The sequence below is a fragment of the Plecotus auritus genome (assembly GCF_963455305.1).
Source record: "Plecotus auritus genome assembly, chromosome: 6".
Classification (NCBI taxonomy): Eukaryota; Metazoa; Chordata; class Mammalia; order Chiroptera; family Vespertilionidae; genus Plecotus; species Plecotus auritus.
The window spans coordinates 2,351,127-2,369,686 of NC_137773.1; the positions used below are offsets into that span (position 1 = coordinate 2,351,127).

Consider the following 18,560-nt stretch of genomic DNA (forward strand, 5'->3'; position numbering starts at 1 on the left):
GGGCCGCTGTTCTCTCGGCTCTTCCTGGGCTCCTGCTGTGGGAACGCCGGTCCTTTCCTTCGCCTTTCTTCCTGGCTCGCCCTCGCTCGGTTTTACTGCCGCCAGCAAGAGGCCCGGGCTGTGGTCATCAGTGTCCACGCCGTCCTCTTGCTAACACCCGGGCCACGCCCCAGCTCCGGGCAGCCGTTGGCCCGCCGTGGTTCTTGCTGATTTCCCAGCTCCTAGAATCCCCGCCGCCCTGAGCTGTTTCTCCGGCTGCGGGCACCGAGCACCCCGCTTCCAGCTCCCTGCTCTGCGTTCCGGTGATTTCCTCAACTGCATCTTCCAACTCGGCCGCTGAGACTTCACTGTCCAAGGAGCCTCCTTCTCCTCTCTCTCAGAGCCGTTCGTGTTAGCTGTGCGGTGCCGCGTTTACCTTTGTGAGGACGAGTGGCTTCTCGAAGGTTTTCTTCTCCCTGAACAGTCTGCAAATGCTTGTGTACAGCCTCACCGTCTTTCCACCTTTCTGAAGGGCTTAAAAGATGATGATAATTTGGGACTTCGACGTACGTGGCCCGCAGAGCCTGAAACACGTGCCACCTGGCCCTGCACGGGAAAGTCTGCCAGCCGACCTGTCTCTCCGACCTCACGCCCCGCCTCTGCCTCCACCCCTCCTGCTGTGGCGTGGCTGCTGGCACCTGCCTTGTAGCCAGGGAAGCACAGGCGTGGCCACCAGGCCCGCTCAGATCAGCCATATCCGCAGCCTCTGCTGCAGAGCCGGCACCTCCTGCTCGGAGGACGCTGAGCCACGGGGGCAGGTGGGGGGCCCCAGCACTCGTGGGCGCTCGCTCTAGGAAGGCCCTTGTCAGGGGAGACCCTGGTCCCCGGCCTGGAGGCCCCTGGTTTTAAGGGCCCCAGGGGTGAGCAGTCTCTGCCAGAGGAAGCCAACACCGGGTGTGGGAAGGGGACGAGGGGGGCGGAGGGCTGGCGCCCCGCTGCCTCCTCTGTGTGCATTCTGTCCCGAAGGACAACACACCCTGGAATGGTGCACACGCCGAGCGCAGCTCAGCGACTGCTCACCAGGTGCACTGCGGGCGGCCAGGCCAGGAGCGGGCACTGTGCGCCCAGCGCCTGCAGGGCGTCAGCGCCGTCTCGCAGGGCAGGCTCCCTGCTGAGGTCTTGAGCCCTGCACCGTGGGAACCACAGCGTGTGCTCCTCGGGTCTGCTTCTCCCACCTTCGCCGCGCCCTGCAGTGGGCAGGCTCGGGGCTGAGCAGCAGGCACCTTGGTGACCGGCCCGCTCTCCCCGCAGCTGCGCGTGGCTTTCTGCTTTTCACTCTTCAGGTTTGTTGCTGTTTCGCTGACTCTGGCTCTCTCTGATTTCCTTCTGCTTGCTCCGGGTTTGTCTTTTCTTTTTCTTGCTTCATGGTTACCGCCCAGCCTTCCCTGTTTTCTGACATGTATCCTTAAGGCTATTTTTTTGCCTGTTGGCACTGCTTTAACTGCACCACCAGTTTGGTTTATGCATCTTCACTGTCACGATCACCCTGACCCAGTGGAGGTCAAACTACCACCAGTTCCACTTGGCTTTTCAGAGGTTTTGCTGCTTTAAAGCCCTTCCCATCCCATACCCGGGGGCTTTGCAATTTTCTCAGATGTCATGAGGGGAAGCACCGATCCTTTCAGGCTCCTCAAGGGTCTCACGTCTGTCTCCCAGCCTGTGAGACGGCCAGGCTGCTCTGATCTCCTCCCCAGCTCTGGCCCCATCTGGACGAAGCCTAGATTTCTTATCTCACAGACCCTGATCCCCGCTGAGGCAAATGCCCCCGAGGAAAGCACCAGCAGAACAGCTTGGGGTTCTCCGTGTGGAAGTGCTACTCCTCAGTCCCCGTGGCCTTTAAACAGAGGCTCTGTGTGGCGTGCCCGCCACCCACTCCGTAGGCGCAGCTCCGCCCCTGCTCACAGCAGTGGGGTGGTGCCTCTTGGGGCTTCTGGGTCTTGATCTTTTGGAAAAGTGGATTGTTCCATTTTTATACAAAACCGAAGTGCCCACTGTCCCGGCACGAACATCACGCTGTGCTGGAGTCCGCTCAGGGCGTGGCCTGGAGGTGGCAAGTAGCCACACCACCGCCTTGGTTCAAACACCCCCCCCAGATGGCCCTGTGCACACGCTCACGGTCACTCCGGGGGCGCGTGAGGGTGCTGCCAGGCAGGCAGGGAGCACCTCTGGTCTGGCTCCGGGGATGACCTGTGACAATTGTGTCAGGCAGCTGGTGAGGGAGGAGGGTGAGGTGGGGTAACAGGTGACCACAACATCGCAGTTAAAGCAACAGGAATATACTCTTACACTTTTGGGGGTCACTCTGGGCTCAAATCCAGGCCGGCAGGGCTGCGTTCCTCCGGAGGCCCAGGCAGGGCAGTCAGAAAGCAGAGCCTGCGGGGCACAGCCCTCGGCCCAGGGCCCCTGCCTCCATCTCCGGAGCCAGCACGCGGGGCAAGTCCCTGTTTTCCTCTGTCCTATCTCCGACAGCCGACACGGCTAACCTGTGGCACTCGCCCTCTCGGGGTCCTTAGCGTCAGTCCCCTCTGCAGAGCCCCAGGCCATGTGGGTCACTAGTCAGTTGCAGGTCAGGGTCCCGACCCTGCAGACCCCGCCCACAGGCATTTGGGGCCGTTGTCCTGCTCACAGGGCGGCTGTGGGACGGGAACAGCTCTGCGAGTTCTCAGGCCCAGAAGCCACCCCCCTTCCCCCGCCCCCGCCTGGTCCGCGGGCTGGCGACTCAGTGACAGCACACGCGTGCCCCCCCCACCCCCCCGTCTGCCCGCTGACTGGCTCTCTCGCTCTCTCCACGCTCTCCTACCTGGATGAGCTGGGCGCGGGGAGTGGCCAGCAGGTTGAGGGTGCAGGAGAGCTTCCGGAAGAAGTGCTCCCCGGCCTCCCCGAAGCCCGCGCCCCTGGTCCAGTCCAGGAGCTGCTGCAGGCGGGCATAGGCCTGCACGCCTCGGGGCCAGTGGAAGCAACTCAGAGAGGGGCCTGGGGAGGGAGAGCGGGAGGTGAGGCCCAGGCTGCCCGCCCGCCCGAGGAAGCAGGCCCCAGCTGGCCCCCCCTGGCCGCCCCCTCCGGGCCTCAGGACGGATGTGAGACCCACATGGGTTCTAAGGCACTAGCCTGCGTGGGCCCCTCTCTGGAAGGGGTGGGGTGGGGTGAGCATGCGAGGTGGGGGGTGAAGACGGAGGGGGGGCTATGACAGTCATCGAAGGGACGCGGTCCACGTCTACAGCGAGCCCCGTGCTCCCACCCAGGCCCTGCCCCGACCCCGCTGAGCCTGGAAGCCCACGACAGTGACCCCAAGTGCTGGGGCTTGTCCCTGTTCATGTCCCCATGCCCATGGTGCCCCTGAGCCTCTGGGAATGTCTGCAGTGAGGACTTTGCGGGGGGGCGGGCAGGGAGGTGGAGCCAAGATCACTTCACTTCTCTCAGCCTGTTCCCTCCTATTTCCCAGGGGCTGGGGGGCTGCTGGGGTCACAGGGAACCAGGAAAAGCCTGGGGGCCCGCACAGACACTGACAGAGCGCTGCCCCTACAAGACACGCTGTGCGGCATTCCCTGCTCCCGGCCTCTCCCTGAGGAACCCCTGTGCACCGGCGCAGACCCGGGGTCAGGACGCCTCTCTGCGCAGCCCCGCCCAGCCTCACCCTTGTCCAGGAGCTGGTTGAAGAGCAGAGTGCTGGAGAAGAAGAAGAGGTAGGCCAGCACCTGGGACACCACCTCGGGGTGCACCTGGGCCTGCCGCAGGAGGTCCAGCGCCGCCTGGTAGATGGACACGACGCGGCGCAGCTCCTCGGGCAGCCGGGGGGCCTGGCTCCAGCTCTCCCGGGGCTCCGTCTGGAAAGGGGGGCACTCCAGCAGGGCCGGGAGGCAGACGTACAGGGACTGGGGGGAGAAGACACCAGCGGCGTTGGCAGGGCCTGGGGCGCGGGCCTGAGGGGGGCGCGGTGCGTGCGGTGTTCCCCGGGGCTCCCACAAGAGCTGCCCGGGGCCTCTGGGGGCTCCGGCTCCTGTGAAAGGTGCAGGTGACGACCCCGGGGGCACGAAGGACCCCGCAAAGGGCCGCAGATGCCCTGAGCGTGGGGAGGGGGAGGGGGAGGGGGAGGGGAAAGGGAGGCGGGGACAGTGGGGGTGGGACAGCGGGCGGCTCCCGGTCCAGGCCCCGCAGAGCGGGCGGAGGCGCACCTTGGAGATGTAGTACACGCACTGCTGGAAGGCGTACAGGATCACCTCCTCCAGCTCCGCCATGGCCTCCTCGCTGGCCGAGAGCGCGCAGGAGAACACGGACTCCGTGGAGCCTGCGGGCCACGCGGCTCAGTTACCACGGGGGGCTCCCCTCGCAGCGGGCCTCCCGGGAGCACAGGCCCGCGCCCCCCGCCGGGCAGCGAGGAGGACGTGGCGTGGGAGCCTCCGAGGCCCGCGCCCGCCCACACCTGGACACGGGCTGTCACGCTGTCTTGGTGTTCGTGGCCCTTCCCCTTCACGTGCTAGGCCTCCTGCCCCCTGCTCACCCCCAGCGCCCGGCCTTCCGGTCTCGTTGGGGACCTGACGGGGCCTGGGTACTCCCCCGGCCTCCCAGGCAGCACGAGGGGCCCGGACCTGGGGCAGCAGGGGCTCTGAGCTGCCGGCTGCCGTGTTCGTTCCTCCAGCGGCTCAGGCCTCAGGCGCACAGCGGCTGCTGCTGCCCCAGCACTCGCAGACCAGACGTGTTCCACAGCCGTCGAGCCAGCGGGGCGCGCCGAGAAGCCAGCTGCCAACCCCACTGCGGAGGGGCAGGGCGCCAGCACAGCCCGCCTCGCTGCCAGCCCATCCCTCCCGTTCCCCAGGCCCAGGACGGAGGCCCCCCCTGTGCACCCCAGATCTCCAGGCGCTGGGCAAAGCCGCAAAGACTTCCAGGAGGACTTGAGTGGGTGACACAAACACCCCCTTAGCGGCTCATCTCCCCTGGCCTGTGGGGACGAGGGCTCCCGGGTAAGAGCTTTGGAGTGACTTTCCAGCTTCCAGGACAGGACGTCCCTGCTCAGAGTTCTTCCCACAGGCGTTTCCGCCGAGGTCGGAGGCCGAGGGCCGCCTAACCTTGCCTTCGCCCTCCGCCTGACGCTGTTTTTCCTCTGAGCTCTCCAGCGCACGGGACAGTCTGCTTCCCGCAGCCACCGTGGTCCCCGGGGTGCACAGGGGCGAACTCTCCCAGCATCCACCAGGCTGCTCAGCATCCGGGCTCCCCGACCGAAACCAACTTCCTCCGAGGCAGGAGGCGGCAGCTAAGCAAGCAGGGCCGTCCCCCCGCAGCTCCCCAGGAGGATCAGCTGGACGCAGCCCCGCACAGCGCTCAGCCGCGAGGCCGGCCCAGGGCCCAGAACGGCAGCTCCCACAGGGCGACTGTCCCATGGACGCTGAGCCTGAGTCACGGGGCCAGCTGACTTCCTGCGGAGCCAGAATCACGGGCTCCCCCGCACGGAGCAGGCAAGGGTCCAGGCGCTGGCCAAGGCCGAGTCCAGGGGAGCCCCCCCCCCCCCCCCCCCCGCAGGGCCCACTGCAGCGCCTGCAACGCTGGTCCTGGGGGCTGGGGGCCTCGAGGAGACGGGCGGGGTTTGAGGGAGGTGGCCAGAGGCCTGGCGGGGCAGGCGTGCACGTCACACGAAGGGGAGCCAGGAAGTAGCCCGTGGACCCCAGGGCAGCACCCCGCCCTGGGAGCTCTGACGCCCCCACAGCCCCCACCCACCGGGAACGGCGGAGGCAGCAGGCCAGTCAGCGGACCTGATCAGGTTCCTTCCTCGGGAGCCACAGCTGAGCACACGCAGACGCTGTGCGTGCCGGCTAGCCCAGTTCACGGAGCCCCGGCCAACCCCGTCCTCCTGCCTGGTCCCCTCCCAGCCCGAGTGCACCTCACGGCTGCAGCCTGGGCCCCCACGTGCAGGGCCACCAGGCCACACCTGCGGGGGCCCCTCCAGTTGTGGTGCAGCCTGGGACAGGCCGAGGTCCCCGACGCCCGGGAAGGGCGCGAGCCTTGTTTTTGCCGAGGAGAGCCTGTGGGCAGACCGGCCCGTCCACGCTGCTGCGGCCCCGGCCCCTGGGGGCCCGCTGTCACCCGTCCCACTGCAGACGGTCCTGCGCTCCTTCTCGTCTCCGGCCCAGGCCCCGCACGGTCCTCCTCACACACCCCCCCGTGAAATCCACGCGGCCTCGGGGCGCCGCCTGCGGCCACCTTCCCCTGAGCCCTCCCAGTCCCCCTCGCCGTGTTCTCAGCACCTCGTCCCCGCGTCAGGCTCTGAGCTCGACGTGCCCGCAGGGCTCTGCGTGCTCCTGCCTTCTCCCTGAAGCTGCTAAGGGCCACGCGCAGGGGCCCGTGTCCCCCAGGCCTCCCCACAGAACAGCGGGGCAGCCGTGAACGACAGACAGTGCCAGTGCGCGGGGCGACAGGCACCGGAGAGCCCCACCGCCAGCCCCACCCGCACTCAGGAAGCCCGACGGATCTGCGTCCCGAGGCGCGGCCACCGCCGCCCGCGCAGCCTACCTGTGGCGCCGGGCCCCTGCTCCAGGCCCTGCATGTACACGGGGCCCTGCTGCTGCGCGAAGTACAGGAGCTCCACGGCGTTGGCCATCCACAGCAGCACGTGCCGCAGCTCGGGCAGCAGGCCCGCCAGGCCGGAGCCGGCCGCCGTCACGGGCTCCTGGCTGCGGGAGAGACGCAGTTAGCGGGCACCGCCCTCCCAGGGACGCGCCTTCAGCGGGACACGAGCAAGAACTACGATCTATCAGCGAGCGGGCGAGCGAGGCTGGGAAACGAGAGAAAGATGCACGCCCGTCTGACAGCGACGGCCAGGCCGCCTACCAGCCTCCGCCGGGGGCCCCGCCGCTGGGCAAGGACTCCGGTAAGTAAGCCATTTCCCATCCCTCAGGTGGGAGCGTGTGCAGATGTGTGCGTGCACGAGAGGGAGGGTCTTTGACCGCCCGCAGCGACCGGGTCCTGGAGAACGAGGCCCTGAGACGTGCCCGGAGGGCTGGGCTGGCTGCTCTAGGCGTCCCTGCTGAGCAGCGGTGTGGCCACGGGGACCTCAGGCTCTGTCCCCCGCGTCCCCTCTCCTGTGCGGCAGGGTCTCATGCTCCTGACGTCACTCCACTCTCGTGCTCGCTGTCCACGACGGGGCCTCTGCACCTCTCCGGGGGGAAGGACTGTCTCCGGCGCGTCTCCACGTCCGCACTGCGCAGCCAGCACAGCGTGCGCCGCCCGTCCAGGGGCCCGGTCCCGCCCCTCTTGGCGCTCCTCACGCTGGGCTGAGTGCACGCGTGTGCGCACGGGCACGGGAGCCGTGTCGTTGGAAAAGGATTAACCTGGCTCTTCAGTCGCTGCTCCCTTTCCCCAGAACTCGGAGGCACAGCCAGCCCTCCCGAGACCCAGGCCTCCGGGTGTGGCCAGCGGTGCTTCGGGCCGATCCCGGCGAGGTCAGCATCGGGGGCACAGACGCTGGGGGCACAGGCCGGGGCGGCACGCAGTGGGGACGGGTGTCATGGCTGTGACCCCAGAGGTGTGGCAACCAAAGCAAAAATAGACAAGCAGGCCGTCCGCAGGGAAAGCGCTGCTCGGCGAGGCCCCGCCATCGGGAGGAGGTGTGCGCAGAGCACTGTGGGTACGGCTCGCTCCGAGGTCAAAGGAGCCGCTGCGGCTCACAGAGACCAATCCCCCACTCAACGACGGGCAAGGGTCTAGTACACAGCTTCTCGGACCCACAGACGCCGGCCGGCAGGCAGGAAAGGGCGCTCACAGGAGCCAGTGCCTGTCCGGGTGGCTGCCATCAGGACAGGCGGGAAGGGGCCGGCGAGGACGGGGCGGGAGCCTGCGCGCTGCTCGGGGACGTACAGTGGGCGGCCACTTTGGAAAACTGTTCCTCACAAGTTGGAACTGCTGGGTTTCGATCCAAAAGCACTGCATCCCGACCTCGAGAGAGGTTCCCGCGGCTCTGCCCACAGTGACCTCGGTGCGGGGTCAGGTGTGGGGTCAGGCGCAGCGCCAGCGACGGGGAGGAGCGCCTGGTGTGCGTGCGACAGGGATGTCACTCCACCTTCACGAGAGAAGGCCTCCTGCAGGACTGCCAGCAGGCGGGGCCCGAAGACCCGGCGCAAGCGAAGTGAGCCAGTCACAGCAGGACCAGCTCGGCCTGGTTCCACGCGAGTCTAACCCAGCGGTCGCCAGCTGGCGGCCCGTGGACGACTGGTGGTCCGTGAGTCCGAAAGGTTGGCGGCCACTGGTCTAGAGAGCCCAGCTCCCGACTCAGAGCAGAAAGGGGGCGGGGCGGGGGGAGACACGGGAAGCACGACGTTCCCATCACCACCCACAGACCAGAGCCCTCCGTGCGTCACTGCTCGTGGCCAGCATGCGCGCCGCACACCTGTCACGGGTCCTCACTGCAATAAGGTCAGGTCAGCTTTAAGGGGCAGAAATGCCACTCGGGCGGGGACAGTGTGCCAGCACACGGCTGGGCCCGGGGCCGCTGGCTGGACGCACGGTCCACTGGAGCCGGCGGCCTGGGGCGGGCGGGCAGCCAGGGAGTACTTACAGCGGCGCCTGCTTCTCCGCGAGCTCCTTGGTCTTCTCCTACGATCACAAAGGACGAGAGAGCAAGCGTGAGACACCAGAGCCGCGGCTACGGCGGGGGACCGTCGGCGTGGAAACACGGTGGCGCTCAGACGGGCGGCTCTGCGCCAAGGCCTGCGGTGCGGGAAGGCGTTTCCACGGGATCCCACACCTTCCCGTTCAGTCATGACTGTGGCCTCGCCTCTCCCGCCGCAGGAGTGCCTCCGGGCCGCCAGCCCCCATCGCCTCTGGCCGTGTCAGGACAGCGCGGCTCGGCAACCGCACACGTGCCGGGAGGAGGCTGTGCTGCGCGGACTGTAACGTCAGCCCCAGCGCGAGTGCGGCAGCGGAGCGGCCTGAGGGTTGGCCCTCTGCCTGCACATCCCGGGCGGGGCCCAGCCAGCGCTTCCTGGGAGGCTCAGGGCCGCAGCCCAGGGACCGCCCTGGGGGGAGGTTTCCATGTACAGAAGGCAACCGGCTGGTCCTGCCTCCCCCTCCCCCCTACATTGCCAAAGGTGCTGCAGTGGGGTCGCCAGGGCTCACCCTGCTCCTGGCCGGAAGCACGGGCACCCAGGCCACATGGAGGCTCGGGGCTCCCAGCACCTTGTTCCCGGGCAAGTGGCGGGGCCGGGGAGGACACAGGACCAAAGCTTAGGAAGCCACGGCCAACCCCATGAGGGTGCAGGGCCACAGCAGTGCCCAGGCTGGAGGTGTGGACAGGCCTGGGGCAGGACTCGGGACATCCCTCCGCAGCCACAGCCCCCAGGGACCCCTCGCCGCCCCGCCGAGACTGACCCAGACGGTCTCGCGGATCGCCTTGGCGATCTTGAGCAGGAGCTGCCCGAAGGAGCCGGGCGGGAGGCGGGTGGCGGAGTGCTGGACGCAGAGGCAGAGCAGGAACGCGGGGGTCAGCTTGTGGTCCTCGCCGCCCGGCTCGATCAGCGTCATGATGCGCTGCAGCAGCGCGTCCTCCATGTCGGGCTCGAACTCCAGGCGCAGCTGCCGCGGCCGCGAGTCGCCCGGGGCGCGGAGCTGGGCGCCGCACATCCTGCAGCTGTGGGGCAGGGCCTGGAGGCGGGCCAGGGCCGGCGCGGGCAGCGGCTGGGCCTGTGCGGGCTCCTTGAACAGCAGCAGGTAGTAGAGGCCCAGGGACAGCAGGTCCCCGTGGCGCAGAACCACGGTCCGGCCCCCCACCTCCGAGAAGTTGACGGCGACGGGCGCCCCGGGAAGGGGCTCCAGGACCAGCAGGCCCCCCGCCTGCTCCCGGCCGGAGGGGTGGTGCCGGCGGAGGGTGCAGTGCAGGGGCAGGATGTCGGGGGCCGAGAGGCTGATGCTGGGCTTGCTGGAGGGCGTCCTCTGGCCCACGGTGTGCTGCTCCCGGTTCAGCACGTACACTAGGCTGTCCTGGAAGGCAAGCACCGTGCCTGTCCGCCGGCCCCGCCCCGGACACCCCTTCCTAACTGGCTGCTGCCCCGGGCGCCCACCCTGTCCCGGGAGGAGCTTTCCCAGAGCAGCGTGGTGGCTCCCAGACCCCAGCGAGGGCCCAAGCAGGAGAGGAGAGAGGCCAGACGCGGGCCCAGCCCCCAGCTGGTCCAGCTTTGCCAGCCGTGTCACCGAGCGCTCGGCAGCGGCGGGAGCGGCACAGGGGAGGCAGGGGCGGCGGGCAGGGCCTCTGCGGGCAGCTCGGGGCGGCTCACGTGCTGCTGGCTGTAGCCCTGCAGGAGGAGCAGGTGGGGCGACTCGTAGAGGGAGTAGCGCATGGCGTCCTGGCCGGGCTCCTGGGCGGCGGGGCTCAGGCTGGTCTCACTGGCCGAGCGGCGGAGCAGGGGTGCAGGGGGGCTCCGGGCGCCCCCCGAGGCCAAGGCTGGGGTGCCCTTGGCGCGGCTCCGCTGCAGCCTCCGGGCTTGGGCGTTTATCCCTGAAACGGAAGCCACGCGGGTGAACAGCCAGAGCCTGTGGAGGCCCGGCCCCAGCCCTGCTGACTCCCATCTCAGGAACCGCCTGTCCCAACACCGGGCCGGACAGCACGGCGCGGCGCTGCCAGCCTGACCGGGGGCCGCAGGACTCCGCCCACTCGCCCATCCTCGGCAGGCCGGGCACCTCCAACCACCCCCCCCCCCCCCCCGCCGAGCCAGGAGCCCAGCTGTCCTGTCCCTGGCACTGCCGGAGCCCAGCGCCCTCCCCTCGGGGCGCAAGCCCACCGCAGCATCAGCTGCTGGTCATATGCAGGTGCCACACCGGCCCAGAGCTTGCCCGCCCTCCTGTCCCTCCTGCGGGCGTGTGCAGGCGTGTGCAGGTGTGTGCAGGCATGTGCAGGTGTGTGCGGGTGTGTGCGGGCGTGTGGCTGTGATGATGAGACGGCCGTTGGTTCCCCCGCTTTACAGGGAGGAAGCGGTGAGCCAGCTGGTCTCCTAAGACAGCTTGGCTGCTCCGTCCCGAGGCTGCCCCCGCACTGCCCAGTCATCACACACATGCACGCGCACACGCACATACGTGTGCACACAAACACCCCCCACAAGACAGCCTTCTCCATCAGGAAGTGCCCTTTTGCACCACGGCTGCCGGATGGCTGAGCAGCCCCTGACCCAGCACCCCCCTGCCCTGCTGACCCGCTCATCCTGAGCCCCCCCGTCCCCCTCCCGTCCCCTCTGAGGCCTCCGCCTACGACCAGACGAAACCAAAGGAGAGGGTGGGCGGGCAGGCGAGCCGGGCCGAGGGCGCCGCCTTACCGGAGCCGGAGCCCAGCGAGCGTGAAGAGCGACCTGCCTTCCAGAGGAAGCCCGCCTGGCGCAGCCCAGGAGGAGGAGGCCGCAGCGCACGCTGGCAGTGGCGCAGCTGCTGCTCCCTGTCTGCCGCAGAGCCGGCCAGCAGCCGCAGGAGGGGCAGCCGGGCAGGAGGGGCCAGGAGGGGCCTGCAGGGGGGACAAGGAGGGGCAGCCGGGCAGGAGGGGCCTGCGGGGAGGTAAGGAGGGGCCGGGGGGGGGGGCAAGGAGGGGCCAGGAGGGGTTGGGAGCAGGTAGGGCAGAAGGAGAGCAGGTGGGAGCAGAGGAGCAGGAGAAGCAGGGGAGCAGGTGGGGGCAGGAGGAGCAAGTGGGGGCAGGGGGAGAGGGAAGGGCAGGGGGAGCAGGTGGGAGCAGGTGGGGGCGGGGGGAGCAGGTGGGGGCGGGGAGAGGAGCACAGCGGGGCAGGCCCTGTCCCACCTCAGGGTGGCGGCCCCCAGGGCTTCGGGCCGCGGCACAGACACTGGGCTGCACCGAAACGAAGCGACATGTAAAAACCAGCCCCACGGGGTGCTCCCGCGCCCGAGCCTTTCCCCACGTGGACGGGGTCGCAGGAGAGGACGTGCCTCGGTCACAGCGGGAGGTCCCCTTTCCTCCTCGATCCCCAGGGCCCCGCTCCTGCAGCTGGGGCCCCACACCCATGGCGGGCGGCCTGGCCACGCTCAGAACCACGGCGAGTTCCAGGTGCCGCCTGGTGCAGCCCAGGTCCCCCCGGTGCCCTGGCCACCCAGCGCGAAGGGCGGGCGGGAGCCACCTCCGGGGGTCGCGGATGTAAGCGCCTCCTCATAGGCCGTTTCGCTCGCGTTATTTTAAAACCCATGTGTCAGGAGCTTTCATGTCACCTCTGGCAGGTCGTCCCGGTGTCCGCGGCATCCTTCCCTCCTCTATTGAAGGAATCGGGGGGACACAGGCCCGACGGCCCTGAGCTGGTGCTGACGGGGCTGGGGGGCCCGAGCTGCGGGGCCTGAGCACCCGCCCCATCGCCTCCCCGTGGCCGAAACGAACCCTCCAAGCGCCAGGCTCCAGGGCAGGACCCCGAGGTTCTTTTCCACGAAGCAGTGGGGTGGCACCCGAGCCACGGGACTCTCTGCGCCCCCCCCCCCCCCGTCTCCCCACACGAAGTCGCGCAGATGCCCCTTGCTGCTGGGGAGAGGCCCCTGAACCCCCTCTGAAGCAGCCGCTGTGCTCGGCTGGCGCTGGGCTCCCGGGGCCCGGGACACACGGGGAAGAGGAACAGCTTCCCCGGAGCTCAGGACGGCGAGTCCCCCGCAGCGTCACCGCCACCGTCACCGCCGGGCCTGCCTGCCCTCTGCCCTGCGCTGGCGGCCACTGCTTCACCCCACTCGGGCGGAGGCCTCGGGCAGGCTGACGGGGGCTGGCGGGGCCGGGACTCGCTCCTGCAGCCTGACTGGGCCCCGACCCCTAACTGGCGAGCCCTTCTCCTCCAGAGCACGTACGGCGGGCGCCCGCCCCTGGGGGAGACCCGGGGAACGTACAGGGAGCGCCCCGCGTTTTTCAGGGCCGGTCACGGTGCACACATCGCTGGTAAATGACCCTGCACCCGCGTTCCCTGCGCCCGAAGTCTCTCAGGATGAGGAGAGGAACGCAGTGGAGGCGGCACGGAACGGCAAAGGGGAAACGTCACGCTCCAGAGGCTACAGGACGCGAACTGAGACACGGCGCTTCTCCCGTCCAACAGCGGAGGCGCTGAATGCCGGGTCACAGGGCAAACAGGATGAGGGGACTCTCAGAAACTGCTGGTGGGATGTAAACTGGCGTGGTCCCCCCAAAGTTTAAAGATAGCCATCAAGATGCTGGCGGCAACGCCAAACTCGTCTATCTAATGGGCTAATCTGCAAAGTGTCCCCTCGGGAGCTCGACCAGGAGAACGGGAGTTCGATCGCTCGCTATGACGTGCGCTGACCACCAGGGGGCGGCGCGGACCACGGTGGGTGACCAGGGGTGCTGAGGGCGCGAGGGAAGGAGGAGGCGGGGAAGCGGGGAACCTGATCGGCCCTGATCACTGGACAGGCCTAGGGACCCTACCCGTGCACCAATTTCGTGCACCAGGCCTCCGGTATTCAGATACCAGTCTATCTGTATCCACAGCTGTCTCCCTCCGCCCCAGGAACGTCCGTGTCAGCTGCCGTCCTGCAGGAACCATCGGAAGGAGCCAAGCGTGTCTGTGAAGTGACGTAGGTTAGCATCACACAGAGAAAACGGGCCGGGCGCACGCCTGCACGGGGACTGCGCCACGTCAGTGTGAGGAAGTCAGTGTGCTGAGTGGGAACAGAGGCCGTGTGCGCGGGCCCGTCTGTGAGGGAGGAATGAACGCAACGCTAAGAGGAGGCCCAGGTGCAGGCCCCGCAACACGGGAGACTTCCTCTCATTCCTCCCTTCCCTCCAGATTCACCACGGCCCCGGGCTGCGGGTGAGCACGGACCGCGGGAGTTACATGTGAAGGGTGAGCACGGACCGCGGGAGTTACATGTGAAGGGTGAGCACGGACCGCGGGAGTTACATGTGAAGGGTGAGCACGGACCGCGGGGAGTTACCTGTGAAGGGTGAGCACGGACCGCGGGAGTTACCTGTGAAGGGTGAGCACGGACCGCGGGAGTTACATGTGAAGGGTGAGCACGGACCGCGGGAGTTACATGTGAAGGGTGAGCACGGACCGCGGGGAGTTACCTGTGAAGGGTGAGCACGGACCGCGGGAGTTACCTGTGAAGGGTGAGCACGGACCGCGGGGAGGGAGTTACATGTGAAGGGTGAGCACGGACCGCGGGGAGGGAGTTACATGTGAAGGGTGAGCACGGACCGCGGGGAGGGAGTTACATGTGAAGGGTGAGCACGGACCGCGGGGAGGGAGTTACATGTGAAGGGTGAGCACGGACCGCGGGGAGGGAGTTACGTGTGAAGGGTGAGCACGGACGCGGGGAGTTACGTGTGAAGGGTGAGCACGGACCGCGGGGAGGGAGTTACGTGTGAAGGGTGAGCACGGACCGCGGGGAGGGAGTTACGTGTGAAGGGTGAGCACGGACCGCGGGGAGGGAGTTACCTGTGAAGGGTGAGCACGGACCGCGGGGAGGGAGTTACATGTGAAGGGTGAGCACGGACCGCGGGGAGGGAGTTACATGTGAAGGGTGAGCACGGACGCGGGGAGTTACATGTGAAGGGTGAGCACGGACGCGGGGAGTTACGTGTGAAGGGTGAGCACGGACGCGGGGAGTTACGTGTGAAGGGTGAGCACGGACCGCGGGGAGTTACGTGTGAAGGGTGAGCACGGACCGCGGGGAGTTACGTGTGAAGGGTGAGCACGGACGCGGGGAGTTACGTGTGAAGGGTGAGCACGGACGCGGGGAGTTACGTGTGAAGGGTGAGCACGGACGCGGGGAGTTACGTGTGAAGGGTGAGCACGGACGCGGGGAGTTACGTGTGAAGGGTGAGCACGGACGCGGGGAGTTACGTGTGAAGGGTGAGCACGGACGCGGGGAGTTACGTGTGAAGGGTGAGCACGGACGCGGGGAGTTACGTGTGAAGGGTGAGCACGGACGCGGGGAGTTACGTGTGAAGGGTGAGCACGGACGCGGGGAGTTACGTGTGAAGGGTGAGCACGGACGCGGGGAGTTACGTGTGAAGGGTGAGCACGGACGCGGGGAGTTACGTGTGAAGGGTGAGCACGGACGCGGGGAGTTACGTGTGAAGGGTGAGCACGGACGCGGGGAGTTACGTGTGAAGGGTGAGCACGGACGCGGGGAGTTACGTGTGAAGGGTGAGCACGGACGCGGGGAGTTACGTGTGAAGGGTGAGCACGGACGCGGGGAGTTACGTGTGAAGGGTGAGCACGGACGCGGGGAGTTACGTGTGAAGGGTGAGCACGGACGCGGGGAGTTACGTGTGAAGGGTGAGCACGGACGCGGGGAGTTACGTGTGAAGGGTGGAGGAACCCTCACACGGAAGCTGCCAGGGAGCCCCCTCCTCCCTGGGAGGAGCCAGGAGCCTAAGGAGGAGAAGGCACCTGAGCAGATAACACGCTCACGCCTGAGTCAGCCGGCACCTGAGCAGATAACATGCTGACACCTGAGCAGATAACATGCTGAAGCCATGAGTCAGCCGCGGGGACACGGAGCTCCTGCGACGGGAAGGGCGGTGCGGCCCGAGCAGGGATGGTCTCGGCTCACACCGCAGGCCAGCGTGCTCCCCAGATGCCGCTGAGCCCCCTTCCAGGAGACACGGGAGGCCTGGGCTCCTCCTCCCAACGCCAGCAAGCTCAGGGCTGGGAGCCGGAGCCGGCCGGCCTCGTCCAGAGCCACCCGCGGCCACCCGGCCACCCGGGGCCACCTGCTAGCTGTGTCACTCCCTGCCCCCGGCGGGCCGCGGTTCTGGTTCTGGGATGAGCTCGGCGCTCATTCAGGCTGGAAGCGAGCTGGGGAGAGCCCTGAACTAGAGCAGACAGACAAACCGGGAGAGAAGGGTCAGAAGAGCACCCTCAGGCCAGCAGAGGCAGCAGAGGGCAGGCGGCGGGGGAGGGAGGACCGGCTCCGGAGGGCAGGGGCCGGGGGAGGGAGGACCGGCTCCGGAGGGCAGGGGCCGGGGGAGGGAGGACCGGCTCCGGAGGGCAGGGGCCGGGGGAGGGAGGACCGGCTCCGGAGGGCAGGGGGTGGGGGAGGGAGGACCGGCTCCGGAGGGCAGGGGGTGGGGGAGGGAGGACCGGCTCGGCTCCGGCGCTGGAGGAAGGAGGCTGGGCGAGGTGGCCGGTCAGCTGCGCCCCGCCCGGGGGTTCAAAGGCAGAGGCGGTGATAAATACTTCGGGGAGATACAACATAAATACAATCATGGAACGGCTGTACCTTTGATAAAGTGAAAGTCCAGCGCCGGGGGAAACGCACCGAGACACGCACCGCATTTCAGAGCGAGGCCGAGGCGCAGAGGGAGAGCGCGCACGTGCTTGGGGGGCGGGGGGGGGGACTCAGAATGTGTGGCAGCCTCTGCGGGGCTGGAAGCTGGGAGAACGGACTCAGCCTTCAGAATTCTGGGAAGAAAAGTACTTTCACTCTAAAACGCCACGCGGTGGCTCTGGGAGCAGCCGGCGGCTGAAACCGTGAAAACGGGAAGGGCATTGGCAGAGGGGCGAACGCAGGATTGGTGGAAGGTGCCGAGAAAAGAGCGAACAGGGAACAGCAATGGCGACAGCTGATATCACAAACTAAAAGCTGGGCCAGAAGGAAAGCAACTTTGCATCAACCTCCCGCTGGGCGAGGCTGTCCCTGGCCCTGCAGCTGAACCCTGACTGGCTCGCCCTAAACCAAGTCTCCGGATGGACGGGGCGGGCTGGCATGGGAGGGGCGAGGGGAGCGGCACCCCGTCTCCCGGGAGGAAGTCACCAGGCGACTGACGGGAAAGAGCAGAGTGGCGGAGGGTCGTGCTGAGAGGCGGAAGTACACGCCAAAGAGCAGTTCACACTGCACCTGAGTCCCCGGGGCGCTGGGTGGCGTCCTGGCCGCCTGCCACTGCGGTTTTAATCAGCCGTGAGGAAAGGGGCTTTAGCTGTGCGCATGCATCCCTTTGGTGACAATGAGCAAACGTTTTCACACGTACGTACTCTTCAGCCCCCTGAGCGAATGAGCAAAGGAAGGCACACACCCTGTGGCGTCCATCCCACACTTGGCCCTCTCCCGCCTCTGGGAGGGCGGGCAGCCTGTATTCGTGGGACTGCCGGCCGGGCAGCGGCGAGATGTGAGGACGTGGTGGTTATTCGGGGCGGGGGCGACATTCCAGCCTCCTCAGGGCCATCGGAAGAAGGGCTGTGAGCTCTGCACGAGCTGGGAGGAGACCCCGAGGCCAGCGGAGCCTGGATGGAGCGCGGCCCTCGCGCTGCAGAAAGGCCGCAGCCCTGCGTGCGCCGAGTGCAGACTCCTGAGCCCTGGCACCCGGGCGGGCTGGGTGCTGTTTCAGCCACGGGATGTGCGGCTGTGACACAGAACGCCACGCTACCTACGCCTCCCGGCCCACGGCCCCGTGGAGCTCGCCGACCGCAGTGCCTGGCGCACCTGCCTCCCGTTCCTTCCACGCCAGGGTTTGGGAGGAGACTCCGGGAGCCTGGGGGTGGGGATATGGGTGTAGACGTGAGTCCCTGGGGCCAGAGGGCAGACTGGTGGCCGGAATGATGCCCGTGACCTCGCCCCCGGAGAGCGCCCTGCCCGGTGCGCTGCGTGAGCCCCGGGCGAGCCCTGCGCCAGGAGGTGCTGCAGGTGTGACGGGTCCTGCTCATCGCCGCCCTGGGCGCGCGGCCAGGTGGGCCCGACGCACACACGCGCCTTGAAAAGCAGAGGAGGGGCCTCCAGCACGCGGGCGCTGTGTGGCGGGCAGGGGCCTGGGACTCCCCGAGGGCGCAGCCCGCAGCCCGCAGCCCCGGGGCCAGGACCTGCGGCCACGGAACGGTCCCGCCAGCAGTCAGAGCGAGCTCATCCGGCTCCCTCCCGCGCCTCCGCACACCGGCCTAAAGGTAGGGTCTTTCGAGCACTTTCGTCCTGAAAGCATTTGCCAGTTTCAGGGGGTCCAGTGGTGTTGACAGGAAGCAAAGCCCTGCCCCCCCCCCCCCCCCCCGTATGGGAGACCCTCCCCTGGAGAGGCCAGCGCGGAGGAGGGGAGCCGTGAGGATGCGCGTCCTGGGGGAGAGCGAGGCGCGGCTCCCACGGTCAGGCCGCGTCCTGGGCCCAGGGCCGCACTCAGGGCTGCGTTCCGTTTGTTCAGCCGCTCGGATGCGTCGCCACCCGCTCTGAGGGGAGACGGTGCGTGGCGCCGGCGTGTCAGTGCCTTTCTCTCCGTCGGTGTGTGAGGTTCGCCTCCTTTAAGATGAAAAGCGCTGACGTAGCCGGGGAGAGGGGGCGCCCACGTCCGCACCGTGTGGGCAGGCGGGCTCCCTCCGATGGCGCCAGCAGCTCCGTGTGCTCAGCCCCCCCCCCGAGTTCCCCCTCCCGTCAGCCAGGTCCCTGAGACCGCGCTCTGCCACCTGCGTCTGACCCCCCCGTCCCCCCAGCCCCCCCCGCCCCGTCGGTGTAGTCCGAGGCCTTCAGGCACCCACAGGCGTGAGTCACTCAGGACGTGACTCGCCGGGAGAGGGAAGGGCATTCGCCCTCCAGGGAGCAAGAGGTGCTGCGTGGGGCGCGCTCCCACGCGTGCA

General features: G+C 68.1%; 1 protein-coding gene across 6 annotated transcripts in view; it reads right to left on the minus strand.

Moving 5' to 3' along the window:
- RADIL (Rap associating with DIL domain) overlaps nt 1–18,560 on the minus strand; it is a 71,307-nt gene that overhangs the window by 3,438 nt on the left and 49,309 nt on the right. For all 6 annotated transcript variants that reach the window (XM_080676582.1, XM_080676577.1, XM_080676578.1 and 3 more), the window contains 7 exons: nt 10,296–10,516; nt 9,394–10,002; nt 8,582–8,619; nt 6,541–6,701; nt 4,212–4,324; nt 3,674–3,911; nt 2,840–3,012 (listed from right to left, as the gene is read on the minus strand). In XM_080676582.1, the coding sequence (XP_080532708.1) occupies nt 2,840–3,012; nt 3,674–3,911; nt 4,212–4,324; nt 6,541–6,701; nt 8,582–8,619; nt 9,394–10,002; nt 10,296–10,516 (1,553 nt within the window). The remainder of the gene's footprint in view (nt 1–2,839; nt 3,013–3,673; nt 3,912–4,211; nt 4,325–6,540; nt 6,702–8,581; nt 8,620–9,393; nt 10,003–10,295; nt 10,517–18,560) is intronic.